The following is a 25,592-nucleotide window of genomic DNA, read 5'->3' on the forward strand; positions in this document are numbered from 1 at the left end:
CAAAGGGCACCAGCTCGCGGCTCTCTGCATCTGGTACTAGACAGTCTCATGGATATTTTCTGAATTTTTTATATCAGAAAGTTTTCTTTCTACAAATACATTACAATTGTTGCAAGAGCAATTACAATCCTTGTCTGTCTCCAAATATTGGGCACACACGGCAGGTGGTTAATATATACTTATTATTCTAAAGAAATAAGTAAAACTACAGTGAGGGAAGAGAAAAGAGGGAAACTGCTAAAAACTGTAAGACTTTTAACTGGACAGGTGTGGAAGTAACACACAGAAGCCAAGTCAGAGCTTAAGGAGAAATTCACTGAGAGAATCTGGCAGTGGAGAGCCAGGTAGTCTGAACAAGTAACAAGTAACCCTAAAAATGTTCTTCTTTGGTTCTTTACCAGTGGGGACAAGGAAATGAAATCCAGAAAGCACAGAAGGCAGATGAGAGCCAACCCTGCCATCTTTTTCACTTTGAACCCTGGGGCTGGGGGATACAGAACTTGCTAGAAGATAAATCAAATGGACTCAGTCTCTGAGAATCACATCAACAGAACAGTCATTATTTTGTATTTAAGATACTTGTGGCCAAAAGATCATTTGATCCAGTATTTCTGAGAGTGATCAGAAATCAAGGTTTAAAAGTTCTTAATTCCCCACAAACTGAATGACAGTGGGTTTTGGCCAAATATTTCAATTCAAGTATTATCTCTTTTCAAGACTGCATATGTATTTGGGCATCTATATGTGTGCCTGTACATCACCTACTTGAGATTCTCTAGGGTCCTTTCTTCCCCACCTTTTACTGTCTTTCTCAAATACAGGTCCTCGCAGAACCTTGAAGGAGGTTCTTCAAGGAGGTAATAACAGAGTTGTTTTTACTGTTTCCACAGTGATTACAACCTACATTATGGTTAGCCTGCTAGCTGCAGATTTTGAAGTAAATAATAAAAAAAAAGAAAAAACACAAATTGAACAAAAGTGAAAGAAACCAACTATCATTTCAAAGAATAAAAAGACTATAAATTCTCACTCTTCATTTATACTGCCCCTTAATTAATGCATGTAAGTACAAGGAGGCCAAAAAAAAAAAAAGGACAAACAAGAGAGAAAAGCTTTCCCTTTTGAAAAATTTACAAAGAAATTAATAAAGCTTAAAGGTGCGTAGGGCAAGAAGAGTGTGGGGAGGTGGAACTATTCATTCATCAAACACAATGATTTTAAAATGTAAGAAGTGTGGACAATATTATGTTCATTATTTTTAAACCATATTGTCACCATTGATACATAGTTTTTTATACACACACTGAGGGGATGAAATAAATTATTTTCTATATCTGGTTTCATTTAGTTTTTAGCCTACAATTTAAATTTTGCATATTTTCCAAAGTTTATTAAACTTTGCCATTACAGATGTTAACTACAGTACAACATGTATTCAAATTGTCAGAGAAATCTCATGAGCCAAATCTCTTACAGCCAAACGTTCACAGTAAGTGAGTTACAAGGTGAACAAACACCAAATATGGGAATCTAATAACAGTGATACAAGCTCGAAATCTACTGGGACTTACTGTGCATAGTTACAGGGTTCCAGACTGAGCGTGAATTTGCTAATTTTCTAAAAAGCCAAAGTATGCAAACTTTTTTGTTCTTTTGAAGGGCAAAGAAGAGAGTCTACACAAAGTGTGGATCTGTAGAAATGTGTTCTGGGCTGGCTGCCCTGGCCAGGGTTTTACTGCCCACCAAGTCTTTCCAATTCCAGTTCTACTTTCCTAGAGCTTAAAAGGCCATGAGAATTGGCAGAGAAATCAATTTAGTAAGTGGTTAGAATTTGGCTAGAGTAAGCAGCTAAACTGCTAAGGAAAAAAGTCATTTAAAAAAATCAACATAGAAGAAACACACCTCTAACATAAAGACACCCAGAGCGTCTTTATCCCTCAAATTTTAATTAACAATTGCATATTTGCACCCCCAAATCCCGCACGTCTGCTTCTTGCTTCCCCATTTCTTGGATGCAGGCTGATTTAGACAAGAGGGCTGCGGAAATTCCAGAAAAAAAATATTTAGAAAATTTTACGTACGCACACTTCCCTGAAGAAAAAAATACCTTGTCTTTGGAATGTCTACAACAATGAAATCATTGATTTCTAAAAGGAATTGCCACCAGAAGACGTTTCTGGGACAAATTGGAGAAAAATGATGGCAAACCAAAATAGGTTTTCAGCTTAGATATATCTTTCCGTGTTTTGTTGTCACTAAGACTTCTTTTCCATTAGTGCTGTATCTAATACATATCTGAACGAAAAGCTTATTTGTATCTGGTTACAAGTCATTTTACACGTTAAGAATGTATATTTCAAAGAAAATAGTCTTCATTAAAGAGGCTGAAAAGGAATCATACCAAGAAGGCAAATCAACACAGCATAATTGCTTTTCATTAAATTTGGTAGCACCACGTTAATACGCTTAAACACAGATAACTACAACTTTTGATCAAGATAGATTTCAGATGAATAAGTACCTTAAGTATGAAGACTGAATTCCATCAAGGTAATTTAGGAACCAGAGGCCACCCTCAAGTCCCTTCTACAACTGTTAATACCTATGAATCATAATGGCGCTAACTGTGAAAGGGTTAAAATAAGCATAAATTAGCTTTATTGTCAATCATTATGTACAGAAGAATAATTAACTCGTATGTTTATTTATCTACTTTTGCTACTTGATTAAATGAATGACTGATGACAGGTTCCTTGTTTTCTTTTCTTCTTTTTTGTCAGTATAAATGATCAGTATGTAACTAAACCATGACATTAAAATGAAATCATTAGCAACCCTAAAATGCAGGACAACTTACATGCAAGAGCTTGTGTCTCCTTCGCTCCCGAGAAATCTAATCAGATGTATTCACACCCTAAACAGGCCCATAACATACTTAGATGTACTTCCTAACCAGGTGCTTGCCCCTCAATTTCCACTTAGTCTGCTATGGCTACAGTTATGCTAAAGGCCATTTATTTCATTCAAAGTCATTGTAAATAAAGCTAATTTATAGCATTCCGGGTTCATTGTAGGTGAAATGTATGAAGTATGTTACCCCTTGGCGTTTGTGTTCTTTACTGAAGCTAAGGGATATATCAAGAAGTCCTTGAGGTAGGGCCCCTCAAAATTAAAGTATCGAGTAATTGATAATGACTTTGACGGGTCGAGGGTTTGTCATTATGTGAAAAGGCTGTAAGTTATAGATCTCTGCACATCAGGTGACAAGCATCAGCAGCAGGGATCCCACGTACATGGTCACGGTGGACATAAGGTTTGTTATACACGGGAGCATACGTGGCACCTGCATCCACCGTCTTCATGTTACCTGCCTCAGAATCCAAAGTGAAATATTAACGTCCCTGGGAAACCTGCACTTAAATGCCCGATTTGAGCTGGCTTCTCTTCTGAGCACTGCTTAATCATTATTTAAAACGTTACTACTGTTTGACAATTTTGCTCTGCAATTCTTTGAGTGAGATCATGAAATGTAGTACCTCACAGGATTCGTTTAAATAGGAAGCAAAAAAGGAAGGTGAAAAGAATATGAGAAGGAGAAGGCAGCTGAGCGGGGTGGCCGCAGAACAAAGTCTGAGCACTCGGATTTCACTGGCTGTTTTGGAACCTTTCAATAATCTCACAAAGGGTGAGGTTTGCCATAGATGTAATTCAAAAGAGAGGGCTATGCAAAACGAGGGAATGAATTCAGTAAAGAACCAGTGATGTTCGGGGATTATAAACCTGACACTAGCTCACACTGGACCAGGCATCCCACTATTCCCTGGTATAATATCACAGTGTGAAGAACCATGAAAAACAGATTCAGTATATTAAGAAACTATGACCTCATAATATGGTTTCAACTTATAAACAACTCAGAGTAAGTTACTGAAGATGCAAATGCAGTTTAGTTACTTGTTAAGCCAACAGAATAAGCTCCGTCTCGGGAATGAATAGCTCCAAAGGACCCATCCTCTTACTCTCTTACTTCTTAGCCAAGCAAGTTCGGTTATGTCTAAAGGGAAGACTACGTTCTGGATCTGAATATTTCCTTCTTGCGGAGTTAATTCACTGCAAATAACAAACAATGATACTGACACCAACTAGACCACAATCCGTGCAACCGTCTTGCGCCACTCTCCTCGACCTTTTCCTTGAACACTGTCTAGAATACACAGAGAGCAATCACTGACTACAGGCTGATCACACGAGATGGTATGATTGCGAAATACATATCAAGTGTCTCTAAAGGAATTTTTACATGAATTGTGACAGGCATAAATGTATAAAATATGTTTTCTACTAGTCTTGTTTTTTGCATAGAAGTTAATATTAATGGATTTAGCTTCCTGTATCATTTGCATAACTCATGAAGCCAAACTTGATGGATTTCATTTGGTGAAATTGGCCAATATACAAAGTACCTACATTCACCGTAGGAAAGCATCTTTGAATGGCCTCCTTTCTCCCCTTATTCAAATGTCTTTCACAAATGAAGAGCAGGACTAACTCAAAAGAACTCTACGTATAGAAGGAAAAATGATGTTCGTCTCATGGGGATTTGTAAATATGAAACGTGATAATGGATGTATAATATCGTTGCATATTTTTCTAGCTAAATAACACCAAAAAATGCTATAAAGAGTAGCATGACGATTCTAAGGAAAGATAATGCATAATGTAAAAGAATGATCACAGATCACACTGGAATGTCAAAACAGTATACACTCTTTAAATCGATAATGTGATACCCGGCTTGCGCAGAGCAACAGAAAGGCAATACAGATAATTTTGTGCCCACAATATTTTCCTGAAATAAACATATTAGACACAAATCAACAACCCAAATTATTTGTGAATTTTCATTCCCTTACTTTAAGGAAGTTAAAAATTTCAAATACAATATTGGAAAGAAGCTATCAATTGCTTTCTCAAAAGAACTTAGCTTTCACAAGATATAAATTACCACAGAAACCCTTTACATAGAGAATGTCTCTAATATATAAGAAATGTGATTTTTATGAACTTAACATATAAAACATTTTATAAACAATTTGTCTAGGACTTGTCATTTCAGAAAATGTAGCAACCCTCACTAGTAGTACACACACATAAACAGAATTGCAATTGTCTCTATAAATCCTTATTAAACTCAAGAAACATGAAAAACACTTGAGTACCAATTTGAAATATGATAAAGCAAGCTACCTGAATAACTATTTTTTAAAGTATATCTGCATTAGTAGAGTGAAATAAGCCAATATTAGCAATGTCCTGTGATCACAGCTTGTGTGTTTTTTCATTAGTAAATATAAAATGGTACCGTTTCGGGAGACAGATAAAATTAACATCGGTGCATTGCATTCTGAGTGGAGCCAAAAAAAAATCTTCCCTGTTTTTAATACTACACATAAGAATTTAATATTTTTTGCACCTATGTAGAATATAAAAAGATTGTATTTTTTAAAAGGAAAACAATAACAAATGTCTCAGCTCTCAGAATTAGAGAAAGCCTTTGATCAAGGCAGTGAACCACCCAGTTCACTTTCAAGTCTTCCCTATAGAACACTTTATAGCCTTCTTTGCTGTGATCTCCCTTATAGAATGACATAAAATATTAAGCTTTATGTCATTTTGGGGTACATGATTTCACATTCTAATAATCTAGTGTGGATGGTCTAATTCTCTCATGTAAATATCAAGTGTATTATTGAACAAAAATAAAAGATGAAAACTGTAGCACATTTTTATCCTCTGCTGTGAGTGGAAGTTTGAGAGCTCTTTCCCAGGGGTCTTTAATTTATAAAAATCATTTTCATTTCTTAACTCTGTCCCTGGAGTCAAAGCTAGCAGGAACTATTGCTGTAGATTTTAGATAACCAGAGCAGAGAGGGCAGATCTGAGACTAGATCCAGTTCCAATACTAGAAAAACTGTAGTGCCTGTAATGTTAAACTACAAAGAATTAACACATATTAGTTTGGCTCCAGTTGTGTAAATGCTTCTGGCATTTCCTTCAGCACTTAAACTCATTTCCAGAGAATGGACTGCTGTAAAAGAATGCAGCCTCATTAAGAGTTTATTTCCTCAAAATGCTGAAGGATAGCAAGTTTCTACTGAGAGGGGATCAGTAACTGGCATTTATCTCTTTAGTAGGGCGGGGAGACCCCAAAGCTTTTTGTTTTTGAACAGGCATCGCAGGTTTGAAAATGAAGAATTTTCATCTGGTTGTCACACTCTGCCTTACCTCGTTTCAAGGCTGGCTGTGTTTTCTTTACACAGAATAAAATTTTAGCAGGAGCAGAAGCCAAATGCTTAAAATGAATGATCAACTTACAATTCGTATGAATCTATTCTTTCATGCTGCTCTGCTTAAAAATAGCATCATAAATGCACATCTGCAGAGACTGTGCAACCCCCCTTTCTTGAATTGTACAAATTATTAGAGTCGTTGACAAAAGATTTTTTTTGTTTAGGGGTTGGTCTGGGCACTCTCTTTGGCAGACTGCCACTTTTCTAGCACTGGAAATATTGCTTGCAGAAAGCCACATTGTACAGAACAGCTGTTCCGCTAAAACATTGAACTAGCAACCCAAGAAATGACTGACTTCACATGTGAAGCACAATCCTTCCCTCCCTTTGTGCTAATTTAAATGAAATAAAAGTACAAAATATTCTCTTTCGCACGGTCTAGTCTTCCCTTTCACAAACACAGGCTTTAGCGAGATGTGTGTGAGCCGGGGCCAAGGTGAGCACGTGACGTCTCTGACCGCTGCCCTAACAGTCTTGCTTGAACTTGGCCATCCAACATCCAGGCTGCTGGGACAACGGCTGCTCTTCAGAGCTGATCCTTTCTGTGTTCAGGTCTTAGGTGATGAGGGGTTTTCTGTGATCAGTGCACATTAGGTTCAAAATTTAAAAATACACCTCATTCCAACCTGCTTTCCATCTTTATAAAAAGCAAAGGTACCAGGGAGAAGATACTAAAAGATTACATCTGATTAGGCTCTTGGTTCTTTGAGATTATTTTCAGATAATAGAAACACACACAAGTATTCTGTGTTCTACATGGCATCGGGGATCCTGTTTGAAATATTCTTTTGAAAACTTCATAAGCTGACTTGACATGTAGTGGCCACAATTCTCGTTAAATGTCACCACATTTATACCTTTAACTGTACTTATGCATAATAAGTTATTCAATACCAGTGGGTATCTAATATGGAGACTTAGAAAAATACTTGAAAGTAGAGATTCAAAGATAATTTTTTTAGAAAATAATACTTTATTTAAAAAGTACCGTATACATACTCAATATGATCATCTATTATGAACAGTAAAATTTAAAACCCTACTCATTTTTAAGATCCAGTTGAAAGTCTACTTTCTTGTTAATCACTCTGTGGTCCCCTAGTACTTTGCTTAGACCTCTTTCAACATGAATAATATCGTCCCTTATTATTCCATGTGGATGTGTCACTCCCCTGGGTTATAAGCTCCTAGAGGAAAGGGCTCAGGTTTTTTCCCTCGTTACCTTCCCCATAGAGCCTAGTACAGAGTCACGCAATAGAATAAATATTCAGATAATTAGAGGGTGAATAAACAAATAAAATTAAAGGAGAAACAGGATCCATTTCTAAACTCTACTGACAATGCAAAATTGATATCCTAAAACCTACTCTAAGAATATCTAGGGCGATACCTGTCAAGGAGTAAGGCGCCAGCCCCATATACTGGAGGTGGCAGGTTCAAACCCAGCCCCAGCCAAAAGCCAAAATTCTGACGGTGCAAATGTCAACCATAGTCACTGTTTCAATAAATTGTACTGTCATAATCGATACAATATACTTTGAGGGTTCTATTGCTTTTCTATCAACTCAATGAAATATCTACATATTAATAATTTACAGAGTCAACTTCTATATACCTTGTTATTTTAAATGTTAAAATAACATTAATCGTCCTTAACATTCCAGATTACCTGTGTCACTCAAGGAATACCCCATTTCCTTCGCTCTATTACATGGTACAAGTTAAGACTTTTTTACATGTTAGAATCCATAAATGTATTTCCAGAAAAAGTGTATTTCAAGCAGTCTCCTCTGCTTTACATTTTTAAAATATAATTTTAAACAAAAATAATTAGAAGCCCTTATTTCTAATATGGAATAAAAATCATAAATAGAAATCCTAACGTTTCTTGGGCAGTTCCCATGTAAACATCAGCCTCCCAACAGAATCAAGCCTCCCGGCAGTAGAAGGTACACTGGACCAGCTGGGGTCTCAGGTCCAACTGTAACATATTTTCAGATCAGAAACCTGAGGACAAATGTTTGTTCACAGTCACAAACATTTGAAGTCAGGAGTGTCTAACTCTACCAAGTAGGACCTTATAATAATAAGCCATTCTGAGGACACATTAAAATGACTGGGATAAATAGTTTCCATCGTATTCATATATTTTGCCATTTCTCCAGCCTTGGGCCCATGAATTCTACCATTGTTATAGGTTGTCAGAACTCCTGGGTTTATGTACAGAATGTTTTGTGTCCACTCAAAATTTGTATGTTGAATGCCTAATCCCAATGAGATGGCATTTAGAGGTGGGGCCTTTGGGAGGCAGCTGTCACAAGGGTAGAATCCTCATGAATGGGATTACACAGAGAGACATGCTTTCTTTCCATCTCTATTTTGTGAGAATATGATAAGAAGACGTTAAGTTAAATGAGAACCAGGAGGAGAACCCTCCCCCAAGAACCCACCCATGCGGCCCTCTGATACTGGATTTCCAGCATTCAGATGGCAAGAAAGAAATGTTTGTTGTTTAAGCTAACCAGTTTATAGTATGCTGTCGTCACATCCCATACTAAGATATCCTACAAAAGTCCCTTTCTGTAATGTCAATAAAAGTATTATGTTTCTTTTCCAACTGGAGTTACTCACATAGCAACAAATTCAGTGACTGGCTGACAACAAGGCAGTTAGGTCTGGCTGTCTACCGGACGTGAACCACAGGCTGAACAACTGGCTACAGACTGCTCTTCAACTTCAGGGCTCAGCATCCATAGGAGATGTAATGAAAGCACTTTAGGTCAGGTGTCAGCTAAGCAAATATCACTGCACCACTTTACAACTGTCCCTGAGAACCCCCACAGAGAGGGTTACTTCCCTGCACGACTCTGTTGCCCCTCCTATTTCTCTAGAACCAACTGAATTTTACACATTTTCATATGTTATCTTCTTGTCTCTTTTCAAAATGGAAAATGAGAGCAATTTTGCTTTTATGCTAAAATTCTTGTAAAAACCTGGATACTATTCATCTATTTTTATAGAAGAAAGCCAATATTTTAAAGTATTTATATAAAACCCAAACTGTGTACACAGTCTGTTTTCATCATCAGTGCCGATATTCAACACAGCCTTATTCCCCAAACTGTAAAATTACATATGAGTGATGTGCTTTAATTACAAAACATTACTGAAACGTAAGTCTCTGTAGTGCTTTGGGAAGTTATGACTATGAACTCGTGAATTTCAGCGTCTTCTGAGTGCTTAGTATGGTAGCGCTCACCCTTGGAGCACTCAGCCAGTATCTGGGGATGACTGACTCCACCGGACAACAGAAGAACACAGTGACCGTATTTTATTTCTTAAGTATAGTAAGTTGTGAAAATTATATGATGTCATAAATTTAGCTATATTTCTTCACTTTATATGGGCACAGTTTTGAAGATATGTTAAATTCTACCTATAAAAGACTAGATCAGCTTTACCAATTTTATTTATTGTAATGCTGATAATGTTAGATTCTTGTTTTTTTGTTTATCTGGTTTTTGAGACAGAGTCTCATTTTGTCACCTTTGGTAGAGTGCTGTGGTATCTGCAACTCACAGCAACCTCAAACTCTTGGGCTCAAGTGATCCTCTTGCCTCAGCCTCCCAGGTAGCTGAGACTATAGGTACCTGCCACAATGCCCAGCTATTTTTATTTTTATTTATTTTATTTTATTTATTTATTTTTTGTTACAGTTTTTGGCTGGGGCTGGGTTTGAACCCACCACCTCCAGTATAAGGAATTGGCACCCTACTCCTTGAGCCACAGGTATCACCCCTGCCTGGCTATTTTTAGAGACAGGGGTCTCCCTCTTGCTCAGGCTGGTCTTGAACCTGAGAGCTCAGGCAATCCACCCACCTTGGCCTCCCAGACTGCTAAGATTATGCACGTGAGCCACTGCATCTGGCCCATAATGTTAGATTCTTAATATATAAGTCTCAAATATACCCAATGAGTTTTTATGATGGTTGAAGACAACTAATACATCATCATGTGGGAAAATAAACCAAAACTGTTAGTTCACCTAACTGACCAAGTTGTTTTATTAGTTAAGTCAAAATAACCAAACAGTCTTGTGCAGACAATGTTTTAATCATGTTACTCTTTAGTGAGATCCTGCATTTAGGGAAGGCTATGTGAATAGCCCTAGTTTGGATCACTTCCTCCATTGAACTGAGGAAGCTGCCAAAACAATAAGCCAAACTATGCCACTAATTTAATAGGACGTTTTGCCAAATTTTCCAGCAATATACATAATGGAGAAAACAAGATATGTCCATGCATATCTAATAAAATATGTCAACACCATGCCCCTCCTCAGGCTTGCACACCATTTATTAATAGCTATGCCGGCCATTATATAATAATAAACAGACGTGAGCATATGTTAGCTCTGAGGACATTTTTTAAAAAACACACTACTAGTTACTTTAATAAATATGACTCACATTAACAGTATCAATCGAGATTTGGAAGAGAGAAAACCGATTAACCTGTTTGTGTGTAGTTTTCTTAAAAACTTTAAATGAGTTATCTGTTTCCAATAGAGAGTCATACATGAGTACAAAAAAGCACACTGATATTCTGCTTCTTTTCTTCACTAAAGTCATGACAGATGCTACATTTTCTATTCTTCAACTCTGGCCAAAAATAACCTCAACAGCCATTTGTTATTATTGCTCTACATCAACTGAACACAAAAATTAACTTTCTATAACTAGCAGTATGCTTCCCACCACAATGGGTTATTAAAAAGTATCTAATTCCTCTCCAGGGCAAGTGCTCTAAACAGGGGTGGGCAACCTATAGCCTTCATGCAGGTCAAATTCAGCCTGTTGCCTATTTCTGTACAACCCACAGCTAGGGACATGTTATTAGTGTTAATTTTTTAACGGCTGAAAAAAATCATAAGAAACATAAGATTTTATGACATCTTAATCAGATTTTAGTGTGCACAAATAAAGTTTTATTAAAACACAACCACACACATTCAGGCACAAGTTGCCTAAGTGGCCACTTTTGCATTACAATAGCAAAACTGAGTAGAGGTAGCAGTTATAACTCACAAAGGCTACATTATTTACTGTCTGGCCCTTTACAGAAAACATTTGCTGACCCCTGTTGAGGAACTCTACTTGTATAACTAGCTTTGTTTTGACTTTCTAACTCTTCTGTGTAGGTGATTTTCTTAGGTGAAGGATAAAAAATGTAGCATCCGTCACGACTTTAGCAAAGAACAGAGACAGAACATCAGTGTGCTCGTGTATGACTCTCTATTGGAAATAGATAACTTATTTAAAGTTTTTAAGAAAACTACACACAAACAGGTTAATCAGTTTTCTCTCTTCCAAATCTCGATTAATACTGTAAATGCCAGACATATTTCTTAATGTAACCAGCAAGGAAGCCCTACAGATCATTGATCATTTAGAAAGGTAGGAAACTGGGACAGAATGAGGTCCCATGTGGGCAGAAGCTTGTTTTTCCTACGTGTCCATCATCAGACTGAATTCCAGTATTTTTTAAAGTAATATTTTTATTTTGGATGAATTTTTGATTTATAGAAAAATCTCAAGACAATACAGAATGCTTCCCTGTATCTTTCACCCAGTTTCCCCTACTGTTATTCTCTAGTACAGTGCTTCTCAACCTTCCTAATGCCGCGATGTATTTTCATTGTTACAAAGGGGTCGCGACCCACGGGTTGAGAACTGCTGCTCTAATACCTTCTGAAATTGTTCTTTTCAGAGGATTCCAATTCTCATGCTTTTGAATAGCCTACTTGTATTTTATGGATTTGCAGATCATGGCACCATCTTCTCTAAAACCAGCTGGTGTCTACACAGGTATGTGCCATGTATGTGCACATGCGCTCACACACAATACAACTGAGGCAGAGGGATTCCAATGAAATGTGGCTAAAAAGAGAAAGAAAAGTCTCTTCATTATGGAGGAAAATGTGCTGAATTGGGATTCCAGAGACCCAAGTTCTAGTTGCAACTTTATTATTAACTCTGCTTTTGTCATTAAACTTCTCTCTACATTTGTTTCCTCAACAAAACAACAAGGGTATTGGAACAGGTGACCTGTACAGTCTCTAAACCAAAACATGCTATTGGCTTTCCTTTCTTGCCCAGGTTATGATGTTCGCTGACATATTATGGAACCAGGAAGGATGTGAAGGCTGCAATCGGTATTCAAAGCCGTATTCGTTTTTACAGGTGGAGGTCACCACATGTTTATTAAAGCATAGCTAAGACTTATGCACAGTATCTAGAAGGCAGTTTCTGAAAATTAAAGCCACAGTACAATTTCAATCATATAAAGCAGTCAGAGGTGACTCCTTCTTTGCCATGCCCATGAAATATTGTTATCTGCAGAGCACTGAAACTATATATTGTACTTTGCAAGAGGTGATAGAGCTAACAGAAGCACATTAAAGAATTCCAGTCCTCAGAACAGAGCACATAGCTTGAGAGTCCTAAATAAGTGAACACAGTGCATTATAATGCAGCACCTGCGGTGTCATGACTAAAATACTACATCGTTGAGAAATGGTATGCTTTTTTAAAAAGTTGGCTTGACATAAAATATAAATATATTCCCTCAAGTTTTGTCAAGAGAGTAAAGCAAATAAAATATATAGAGTTCTGAATTCATTTTTTGTCTATAGTATATATTTGGCACTTAACTAATTTAAAATGTTACTGTGCTACCTTATTTTTCTGCCTTTTATTCATAATGATTACATGTGTTCACTTTGTATCAAAACAGATACAAAAATTTTTAAGAGAAAGAACAATGTCATATATTTTTAAATTCATAGTCCAAGAGAGGCGTGATACCCTCATGTTTGGGGGAATTAAATGAAATAATAATAAAGAAAAAGAAACTGGAAAAATTAGCATAATATGAAGTATTAGAGCGTGTGGTTTTGAAATTATTAATAAACATCTTCAAGAAACCCAACAGTCCCAAGAGAAGCTAGTTTGAGGCAATAATCACTAAATCCTTTCTAAGGAGAGAGTGAGGAGGTGATCACTGACAAAATAAAAACAGAGGTCTAGGGAGGGCTTTATAATACCGAGCAAGTGGTATGTTTAATTTTATTAAAAGCTGTCATACCATTATTTATTTACTTCACATTTATTTCTCTATGAATTGTAAGTAGCTCCGAGGCACAGGACTTGGAGGACTTATTTATTAAGAGAAGATACTCAGATATTCATTAAATGGACTTGAATTTATACACCCCCAATAGTCATTGGTTTCTTGAGACTAAAGTTTATAACTTTCTACTCCTCTGCCTCAACATCACATAAGAGACCCCTGTTGGTGAGACAAGCACATCCCAGGAGCCTCCCACTTTTCTAACTCCTATGTCATCTGCAGTTTCCCTTTGTTTTTCAGACTACTCCCATTGTGATCCCTCCATTTTTCTTCTACTCTTTTTTTTTTTACTCCCCCACCTTTTTTCTTCTTTTCAGCTTATGACTTAGACTCATCTAGAGCTCTGAGCAGTATTACTCAGCTCTACAACTAGCAATCCCAAAACATAATTGTACATAATTCAATTTTAAAAAATGGTTAAATACTTTTAAATAAATGCTGTTCAAGGTTCTGAATATATAAAAATGCATAAAATTACTCATATTATTCTCTCAATTAACTCCTGGTCTAAATACTGAAACAAGTATGTAAAAATAACAAATAATTTAAGTTGATGATAAATGAAGAGAAAAATATAACAATAACCTACAGAAAGAAATTATTAGTGCTCTGGGGAAGTGGAGAAAATTTACATAAGAGAGTGAAATCTGAGCTGGGTTTTGAAAGTTGACTAGGAGTCCAGTAAACCCTGAAGATGTTGAGCTCAGAACAGACACCCAAAGCACAGCGCTGTGACATGCCGACTACTTTAAACTGAAGGAGAGTAGAAGAGCCTCACAAGCAAAACGCACTCTCTCTGACCTTTTCCCACCTTCCTTTCTCCTTCCTTCATTTCTCCCCCAAAATAGGTCATAGAAAGAATTGTTTTTCCTGAAAGCAAGCAATAAAACCTAGAAAGGTCACTTTCTGACCTTCTTCCTCCTCTGCAGACTCTTATGTGAAAGGTGTTAAGCACTAAGGTATTATGATTGCTAGTTCTCTGGAAATAGCCAGAGGAAGGACTGTTCCAGAGAGAGACCAAGAAGAATCTCAGCACACAGGCCTTGCTGGGTCCCCCCTTAGCCTATCACCGTTGCCCTCACATGTCTACATGGCTGTCCATTCCTCAGCAAACCTAGAAATAAATGTACACCATGGGCTTTGGGTCTTCATTTCTGAAGGCTCCCATGTCTTATAAAATGTTAATTAAATAAATCTGTTATGCTTTTCTCTTGGCAACCTGTCTTTTGCTATAGGAGTGTCAGCCACGACCCCTGTGATAGATGAAGAAAAGTTGTTCCTTTTTGCCCATATGAAAGAAAATGACATTCCAATCAGCTAATGACATGTTCAAAGGCGTAACCATATGGTTTTGGGCATTTGATATTGCTAGAGAAAAATGAGATGACAGTGGAGAGAGAAGCAGACTGTTGAGTCCCAATGGAAGACACAAAAGAAAACCTTTTTGCCAACATTTCCAGAAGTTTCCACAAAAAAAGAAAAAAAATTCCTCATTTCCATTCTTCCTTTTTGGCAAACAAAAAGTTAAGATGAAAGCAAAACTCAAGGAGCACCCTGATGCACTACTGAATCATGTTCATCTTTTAGCCACGTCTTTGGCCATACTTCTTGACAGCATCTCCCAACAGAGGAGTGATGCCCTTCCCTGACCCCTTGACCTTGGTCACACAACTTGTACTGACCCCAAAAAACATAAACAGACATGACATCATGATAGTTCTGAGCTGCAGTATTAAGAAGTGTTGCTTATTTTTGTTCACCTTCTGGCACCTGTGCCACAATCACCATGAAAAAAGCTTCTCCCAAATAGCTTCTGCCTCTTAGCAGGGGGCAGACCTGGACTAAACCCTTGGCAGAGTCAAGTCCAGTCACAGTGGAGACACAACGGAGAACTGCCCAGCTGAGCCCAGCCTGGGTCTCCAACTCCCAGACTAACTGTAGTTCAGGGAGTAAAGGCATATTGCTATACGGCACTAAGGTATTATAGTTTCTTGTTCTCTGGAAATAGCCAACTCATACACCTGAATATTCACATATTCACAACACACTTGCATTGAGTCATTGGAGCTGAGGGCATGCTGGATGCTCAGTGGTACCAGAGGCACTGAAAACAATGGTGACCTGCAAACTCTGACAGTGGTGTGTACCAAGAAACCAGGGCTGCTACAAATACTGTTCATGTTGAATTTGATCATACTTCAATGAGACAGTATCTGCCTTTGTAGATATCCAAGATTTTCTGATAAAGTATGAAATGCCAAAGAATTAGTGTCTCAGAGACATACTCTGCCTCCATTAAAAGCCTACGATTGACAGAAAGCTGGCCCTGCCTAATGTCAAGATGATGATCGTGGGGAAGTGTGGTGACATAAACGTTGCTTGGTCTATCAGGATGTAAAATAAAGGAAGTTATGTCTTGCATGAGCTCCTTTCATAAGTCATAACTGCATTATATATAAAATAATAATAGCATATAATTAAAAAGTCCTCCTGGAAGCATACTTAAGAAAAGGCAATTATATCATATTTTTTTCATGTTCTAATAAACCTGGTACCTTTTACCAAATTAAATAGCAACGAACATCAGAAGCCCAGCTATTAAATGGTTATTTCCATTGGTTGCTGCCACTTTGGATTGAGGCAAACAGAACTACAGCCCAGAGCAGGGAGTCAGTCCCTCAGTCTACTGAGAATGACAGAAGTCAGAAAAGGAATCCAGCAGGAACCAAGTTTCCATCTTTTACACGACCTCCCAGCCCTCTAACGAAGGGTTCAGTCCAGGTTCTGCCCTTTACCTGTGTAAAAGTGAAAAATAATTCCATGGGCTGGGTATACATGGCCTTGCACTGATTCTAATAACTTTCATCTCACAGGGTTTTATAGTAATGAAGAAAGTGACACCTGCCCCCAAGCATGAATACCACTTGGTAGAATTAAATGTGTGACAGGACACAGTAAAATGCCAGAACAGGAACTGGTAGGCCTGTGAGCTGCTCAGGCCACGAAGACCTGTTACTTAGACAGCCTTACAATCTCTATCTTTCTACTGAAACAGATTCTATTTTATAAAATGCTATCTAAGTTCTGAGGACAACCGTCATAGTAGGAGTTTCCTGTTATTCCAGAGCAGTGTGGCAGTGTGTTTTGACCTTTCCTATCTCACACCACACTTGAACCTACAGTTAAACTTCCACGGGACACTTACATTATGTTGATCAAAAAGAAGAGAAAAAAAAGCATACTTACCGTGTTTTGAACGTCTTTCAAAAATAATTAATGATTTTTTTTTTTGCAGTTTTTGGCCGGGGCTGGATTTGAACCCACCACCTCCAGCATATGGGGCCAGTGCCTTCCTTTTTTGAGCCACAGGCACCACCCATAATTAATAATCTTTAAAAATTTTCACAGCACACCTAAAATCCTCTCACAGCACACCAGTTGAAAATCACTATTGTAGAAGTTAGCCTACACTCCGTCACCCTACACAATCATTTAAAATAAATCTATTAAATATCATTGTTTAAGTAAGAGTCTGGACTTTGGTTAAGGATAGATAACATGTTGTTTAAATAAAGACCTGCAAGTCTTTCCTTTCAGAAGCATCTACTGCTTAATTCACCATCGATGCCTGAGACAATGAAGGGAAATTCTATGAAAATAGTAAAGTTCATCCCTAATGTGTTTAGTCAATTTTAATCACCAGTTGTCTTATATATCCTCCCACTGTTCCCTTCCAAAGGCTAAGGACTTCTGGTGTTTTACATAGTTTAGTATTGCTGCCTGTCATGTACATTGGCAAATTGCTGTTTGAAAGCTGCAATGTCTAAATTGATATAAAACTTATGCTTACAATGGTAAATATTCCTGGATTAATAGAGTTGCAGCAGACAGACTCCTAAAATTGACTGAAGTCTGTGATATTAGAAAGACAGAAAATTTATCTAGTTTTAGCAAATGTCAAATCAGCAGCTATTGCTTTTAAGATTAATAAAACATATAATGGTTTCTAGATAGTCTCTAAATAGAGATTACTATGAATGGAGAAGTGATTTACCAACAGTCACCACAATGAGATTTCTTTAAAGGTTACAATCATCAGTTATTTAGCTGAAACACTGCTGAGAAGGCCTGGTCATTTCTTGAATAATGCATAATGTTCATTATAGATTTGATCTGTATTATAACAATACAGATATTTTTAAAATAATGGAAAAAACTATCTGTTACCTTTCAATTGCTTAACATATCATTTCATTTCCATGAAATAATTGACTTGGGACATATCCTACCCTGTAACCTGAGTGTTCTTTCTGCAAACATAACTTGTAATAATCTGTATACAATGGGCATCACAAAACAAACTCATCAACCTTTATAGACTATTAATAAAAGATGTGACAAATACTGTACAGGGCAGAGTAAAGGATCTTTCTGAGGCAGTAAATTAAAATGATTAAATTCCTATATAGTTGTGTGGCACACATCTAAGCTTTGAAATTTAATTATTAACGTGATCAACTCGTCAGATTAAAAAAAATGTTGCCTACATAATGTAAGTACTTTTCATATAAATTTCCAAATGCCTTTAGGTTTATTCAAGAGACTGGCTGGAGAAGCCTGAAGGATAATGTCTGTGGTTTTATTGTTGGATTATGAACAGCGCATCACATGACGCTGCAGGCTGTTTATATGAGCTTGTTTATCCACATGAACTTCTTCAAGGGCACAACATAGAAGACCTTAATAAATTAAAATGAGTTTCTTTTGATGTTATTGTTTATGAATGTTTGATCAGAATGAGTAGCAGTTTTGCATTAAAGAACTAGAGGAAAGCAATAAAATGTACATCTACTTTACAGTAGGGAACCAGCTTACAGAGAGTTCTCATTGCATGTAGAGCAAATTTGGAGAGCCAGGGAGTACGGTACAGAGTCACTGTCCTTACATCTTCATTTCTAGTCCATTGCCAGCTTACTAAGAGCAAAGGCATCCCTGCACCTACACCTCCCATCATCTGGATGGAATTTTTTAAATGATAAAATATGTTATCTCCTTGTAGGCTCCTAAACATCCGTCATGACCTCCCCATTCTTCTCAGTGACACCACCATGCCCTTACATAGACTGCCACCCCTACAGAGGCAGCAGCCAGGCATTATCTTCTTTTTTATTCATCTTAATCATAGTAAGTGGTCACAGAGTTGAGTTGATCTGAGGCCACAAAGCAAAATGAAGTTGTTAGTCATAGCCTGAAGCTGAGAAATTTTGTGTGGAGTGTCTGATGGCAGTGATACAGAACAGATATTGTCTATAGAAATGACACAAAGTTACAGAAATAACACCAGATATAAAGGCAAGAAAACTAGGTTCTTGCCTTAGATCTGCTAATTACTTAACTATAAAGTTGTTTGCCCATCACTTCCTGGTAAAATGGGGGAAGAGTTCTACAGGATCTGTATGTTGGCATCTTTCAAAGACAATGGTTCTAAAAGTTAAATTGGGTGTGATAACATCGTGGAAGAACAGATGGACAATGGAACCATCACAGTTTTCTGTTCTGGTACCCATCAGCACCAAGAGAGCCTATTCATGGCAAAGTCCTTCCAAAACCAGAAACAAAAGATAATTACATTACATAAATAAATATAAGTCCAGTACCTCAATTTATTTCAAATTCAGTAATAACAACAACATATTTTTCAAATTGTGTGGTTTCTAACCATTGTACTCATCCTTTCATATCTCATGATTTGGAATAAACATGAAGGTAGACTATACTGCGAATCAGAGTGAAAAGAATATGTAATGTACATTTACTACGATTATATTAACATCTCTAGCTTGGGGAAATTCACTATTAACTCTGTATCTAGAATATGGCTTAGTATATTACCAAATTGGTATCTACATTCTCAAAGGGAGAGGAGTTTAAACATAAAAAACAAAAACAAACCAGTATGAACGTGCCTTGGTTCATTTGTCCTGTGCTACCATATACTGACATCCTAGCCTTGAAAAATACCTCTGTTGTATGTTCTCCTCAACCTTTGAATGTCTTTCTTACCCTCTAGAGCAGTGGTCTACAAACCATGGTCTATGGGACAAGTCTGGTGGCTGCTGCCTGATTTGTAAATACAATGTTACTGGAACACAACCACATCATTTCATTAACATATCGTCTGTGGCTGACTTTGTGCTATAATGACAGAGTTGAGTAGCCTCTGAAGGCAAAAAATATTTACTATATAGCCCTTTATAGAAAATGTGTGCCAACCATTGCTCTAGGGTAAAATAGCCTGTTAAATTTAAATATTTTCTCCAAAATATTTTTTAATTTTCCTCCTCTCACATGCATAACACAATCTCCAAGCAAGTAACATTCACAGATATATGTACACATATATGATCTCAGCTCTTAGCACCAAATAGGGTCTTTTCCAAAAGTAGATGGCAAGGTGTAATCGCATAACTAAACATCGTAATTAATCCTTCGGAGGAGATTGTTTACGTCTCCCTAAAATGCCTAGTTTTATGTCATGCTCATCAAGAGGCCACATGCAAGGTCAGGATATAGAATCTAGCAAATCCTCTAGGCAATGTGCCTTGAATAACATGCTCTTAAAAATGGAAAATCAATGGCCAACTTATCATCAAGAAGTATGTGCATGCATATTCAAATGCTGAAAATAACAGAAAATAGTAGGAGTTCCAAAACACAAGAAAATACCTGTCTTAAGTATCAGAGTGAAAAAAGACTAATATTTAACAATAATAAGTTCTAAGCATCAAATGAAGGATGCGTAAAGCATCTAAGGACCAAATACATGTCTATATTTACAACGTTTTAGGAAGCATATCTATATATGTGTGTGTGTGTGTGTGGGGTATATATATATTAAAAATTTGAAACATCAGTATATACATTGATTTGGTCAATAAAATCATTAACTCAAATGCCTACTAAAGTTGGACTCTGCTCCCTGCCTCTCTTAAGGCCGAAAATACTAGCTCTACCCTTTAGCAAATGCTTCCCTACTCCACCCATCAAGAAGAATTTGAGTGTACTGGAAGAGCATAAACCAAACCCAAGATGGGCTTTAATGTGACATTTTACTCTTATTTCTCTGAAATCTTATATGAATGGACAGAATATTTAGGCTGACAGACTTTTTGAAAAATAAAATACAAAAAGAAGAGTTTTATTTCACCTTCACACGGGGTCTTTCTCATGCAGAGTTCAGATTTCCACATTTGTATTCCTTTAAAGGATTTGATATGCAGGAAAAGAAGAAAGGATGATGGTAAACATTTCGTCTTAGAGAAACCTACCGACCACCACATTCCAGACCGAACAGCGGCCTAAAGCTTACCTTTGACTGATGTGTTAGGCGGAGGGCCTTCCATTCGCAAGTTCCATGGAGGGTCCCCCTGGTTAGCGAAGTCCCTCATTTTCAGATAGCTAATTGTAAGTCGGATGATGGACGCCTTGTCAAGCTGGCTAGTGATGGCTGCAGGAAGGGGCAACAACTTGGCCAATTCATAGAACTCAAAATTTTCTTTTCCCCGGCGGGAACGCGCAGCATCTCGGGATTTCTCCTTTCTCAATGCTTGTAAACTGGAATCAAAGGAGGGGGAGAGTGTTTTTTAGCATGTGTGATTCTGTCACCGGGCAGACAATGCTTTCTTTTTTCTTTTGTCCCAGCAAAAAATCTACAACCTGCTTCAAAGTTCAAGAATAATAGTAGAACAAGTTTCAGACAAAATCCACCGAAACCATAAATTCTACCAGTGGCCTTATACGTCATAAGCTCAAATCCAATGAGTAATATAGTTTTTTCTTGACAGTCTTTTTCCTCCAGTTGTCCATGCACTGAGATATATTCATTGTTTCTAAGACATATGTGGGGTTGGCCAGGTATGGCTTAATGTTATCAGCTATGAGCAATCTAACAATCGGGCTTCTATTCAGATATTCATTATCAAGCTAATGATTGTATTCATTTCACTTTTGTCACTATAGGATCTTAAACCATGAAAAGGAAACATTTTGAAAAAATTTATTTTAATTATCACCTTGGGGAACAAAAGGTAAACACTAACACAATTCATTTCGACAGAATCAACTAATACAATGATATGTTTCCAGCCCTCGGGAAGGATCAGGGCAACTTCCAGTCGGACAAAGAAACATCATGTTTAAAACGAAGATTTCAATGTAACTTTATAAATGTGCTGATAACCGTAGGTTGATACAACAGTACTTTAATTCTTTATCAATGAATAGATTCTTTCAGATACTAAAGAATACACTGCCCAGAAAAGTCAAACTTGAGCATAATGTAAATTTAATGTTAAAAGATGAAATTTATGAACATTACAGGCATATTACTTCCCAGAAGAAGCAACAGGTGGACCCAGCATTTGCCTTTAACTATTCATGTGCATTTCTGTTTGAAGTTTGCTCACATCACTGAGGGCAGAATCTGGCACAACTGAAGTTGTATGTGAGCGTCTGACAGGAGAATTCCACCCACTCTGACTCACTCCGCTTTGTGTCTGATGAGAAATAAACCCCAAATCGAGCCCCACCGATAAGGAACTGGACAATGTTTACACTATCAAGGTACTATTAAGATCACTTTTATTTTATTGAACTCTGAAGGCATTTTAAATCTTTGAATCCAGCATTCTTTCTCTCTATTAGGAAATAACTAGAAAGAGAATCAGAGGAAGGAGGCAAGACCAGAGGAACAGACCAAAATGGGTTCAGCAGTGGGGCTCCATTCCCTATTAATTATTACAGAGAATAATATCCCACATTTTATTATAACATCCCCCGACACTGTCCATGATGAAAACACTGCGTTCCCCCAAAATATCAACATGTATCTATGTAATTTAAGTAATGTCCTAATGCTCTGGTCAGATTCTTGCCAGACTAATACCCTACCCAGTTTTGTGTTTGCTCTAATAATAAAATACTCTACATTAGCTAACATTAGCTATTCTACATTAGCTAATGTAGTTCTCAGAACTACACAAGCTAATGCCATCATTTTTAGAGTCACAGCAGTCTCAGGTGACAAACCTTTATTCCTAGATATACCTCAAGTGATAACTTCAGGCTGAAGCATCGCTAATTTACAAGGAAAAGATGTGTTATGTCACTTATTTCCCAATATCTTAGCCAGCCTCCATTTGATTCTACATGTATTCAATTTCAACTTGTTGAAAACTACATAAAGTGAGAGATGTCCTAAAATCCGATAAAGTATAACCAGGATCCAGGCTAACACCTTAGGAGAAAAGAACAGTTCACATTCCTCCTTTTATATAATAAAGGCAATTTATCTAACAACATTTAAATCAGCTGTGCCAAAAGAACTATGTCTGGACATATTTCCTCTGCCATTTGCACACAGGGGAAGGTGCAGTGGTTCAAGTTCAGTGCTTTCCTCTTTCTGTTTTCTTGTAATTATATATTACTCCAAAAGGTGGGCTAAGCTTACAATTTTTTTTGGCCCCGTAAGTGACTATGATGGAGCTCTAGCCCAGGGGTTGTGAACTCAAGGGCTTTCAGGGTTAAGGCAGGGAATGTCAGTGAGTGAAAAGGGCTGACTGACACTGTGGGCCACTGGAGGATGACAACTCCAGTAAAGGGACAGCACACAGTTTCAGTGGATTGACGCCCTGAAGGAGAAGGCAGGCCTCGAGCCGGTATTCTGATGCCGTCATTTCTAGAAAACAAAATCCTAATTTTCATATGCATTTCCCAATTTTAATATTTAACTAAAGTTTTAAAAAATCATGCAAGCCCAGTAAAATACATCATGGCCAAATGTGGATCAAGGACTCATTTTACAACAGGGTCATAATTCAGACAGCCAATTCTAAAGGAACTTTTATATGGATGTGATGTTACAAGTGACTTGCCTTATACATGTCACTCTGGTGATCATAAATGGATTCATTTGTTATCTAATTAATATATGTCATGTTAATGTCAGGAATTTCTCTACTCAACTCAAGTACAGGATTAAGCAACTATTCTGAAATTGTAATTATTGTATAAGCTAATCAATGAAAGGGAAAAAGTAATCCTCATAGAAAAACAAAGCCCAAGATCACAGGGATCAACTAATAGGATGGAAAGGATAGAGGGGCGATGGCTTTTCTGGATCCATCCAGGGACGGGGAGCAGCCAGACCCTAAGCCCTCTGGATGCCTTATCTAAACCCTGCCTCTACGCTTTTCTTACTTGTCTAAAATGACTGGTCAGAACTCACTCATGTGTTCCTATACTACCATCTTGTTTTCTCTTCTCCACCCTCTCCTTTCCCCACCCCTTTTTTGGTTAAACTATAACACACACTATTGCCCCACTGGAGTAATCTTCCTGACCACAAGCTTAATAACAAAGGGTTTCCATGACTCCCACATCACATCATAATGCAGGCACCACAGAATCCTTTCAGAAGGATATCACTGTGTCTGTAATAAGTGGTAATTGGTTTTGTGGGCAACAGCATTAAAACACAGTCAAAGGATTATAAAGGTTGTTGAGATGCTGGTATAACAGAGGAAGCCACAGACCTTAGGACACAGCACACAATGTAGATTAATCTTTCACTCACTTGGGAAGTAGAGTCTCGTCATAAGCAAAGCTCAAAAAGAATTAAGGGCTGTAATACAAGTAAAAAACTAAAATAAACTTTGTACATTTTGTTCTAAACCAAAAACTGTGGTTGCACTTCTGGATCACTAAAGACAGAGCGGACTGTTTGCTCATGAGTAAAATGTTACAGTGCTGATTTCTGCCATCTAAGATATGATTAGACTTCAGATCTACCATTGGTTACTCCCGATACCTAAACTTCCCACTATTTTAATGTTCCTCCACCTAGACTCTGGATAGCAGAAAATAGATTCTTCACTAATCCTCAGCAAATAAAAATGTCAACTATCCACAGGTGCTTACAGTGTCAGTCTCACCAATAATTATTACCAACAACAACAAAAAATCAAAATTAACAATTTCAAAAGACATATATACACACATCCCACTAAATATTAATATGTAAAATTGTGTGTATTCATATAATTTGAGAAGATAGCAAATGATATTCAGGTCCTCAAAACAGTCCATCACTCAAGCCAAATGTATTATAATCTAGTGTTTTGAATTTCTTCTTATAAAAGCATGGATTGTGGAGCCAGAATTTCTGGGCATAAATCTTGGCTTTATTGCTTGCTAGTTATGTAAATTTGAGATGACTTCTACTGCCTCAGTTTTTCTCCTCTGTAAAATGGAATGATAATGTTATTCACTTCATAAAATTGTTGGAATTAAGTTAAATGAGTTTTCTTAATAAAATCTTTACATTGGTGCCTGGCACATAGTAATACTATATAAGACATGATAAGTGGGGACCTAAGCACTTCACACTGAGTGTTCTATGCTTTAAATGTCCACAACACTTGTTTATATTAATATGATCCTTATTCCTTGATTCTAACATATCTCACCATATACTTAAATGTAAATATATGTAAAATATAATTCCTTTATTAAAGAAATACTTGTCACTCCTTTTCTTACAGTCTTCATTATGTCTATATTCGACCTGTTGTATAATACAGGCATACTTAATGAGTTACCCAAATAAAAAATAATACGTGCTTAATTAACAGAAGCTTAAAGGTTTATAAGTAAATGATTTTTTTGGAAAAGAAAAAAAGGAAACGGTTTTAAGAAAACCAAACAAAAAAAAAATGTATTCAATGGCAGGACAAGCAATTTTGTTTATATATAAAAATGAATATCTTAGCAGCTATGAACAGAATAGATTATTCAGAAAGATAGTGAAAACATCTATAGAAGATTTAAAAATGGCAACTGCAATTATTAATCAGAGAATGTGTATACTTCTAGAAAGAAGATGATCTTCCAAAATATCCCCCAAGAGATCACAAATCTAAAAGTTCTCTCTGAAGGCAGGAAAAGCTCTCCAGGACCATGGAGAGCTCACCTGGGCCCTCTGGTGCCCAGGGA

General features: G+C 37.1%; 1 protein-coding gene across 2 annotated transcripts in view; it reads right to left on the reverse strand.

Annotated features, from left to right (window-relative positions):
• NPAS3 (neuronal PAS domain protein 3) overlaps positions 1 to 25,592 on the reverse strand; it is an 845,925-nt gene that overhangs the window by 559,044 nt on the left and 261,289 nt on the right. Inside the window, exons 3-4 of one of the 2 annotated variants that reach the window (XM_023514389.1) lie at positions 20,911 to 21,155; positions 20,749 to 20,799 (exon numbers count right to left, since the gene is read on the reverse strand). In XM_023514389.1, the coding sequence (XP_023370157.1) occupies positions 20,749 to 20,799; positions 20,911 to 21,155 (296 nt within the window). The remainder of the gene's footprint in view (positions 1 to 20,748; positions 20,800 to 20,910; positions 21,156 to 25,592) is intronic. The other variant, XM_023514390.1, reaches the window with a different exon arrangement.

This window comes from Otolemur garnettii, unplaced genomic scaffold (genome assembly GCF_000181295.1).
Source record: "Otolemur garnettii isolate 467f Iridium unplaced genomic scaffold, OtoGar3 scaffold00052, whole genome shotgun sequence".
Lineage (NCBI taxonomy): Eukaryota > Metazoa > Chordata > Mammalia > Primates > Galagidae > Otolemur > Otolemur garnettii.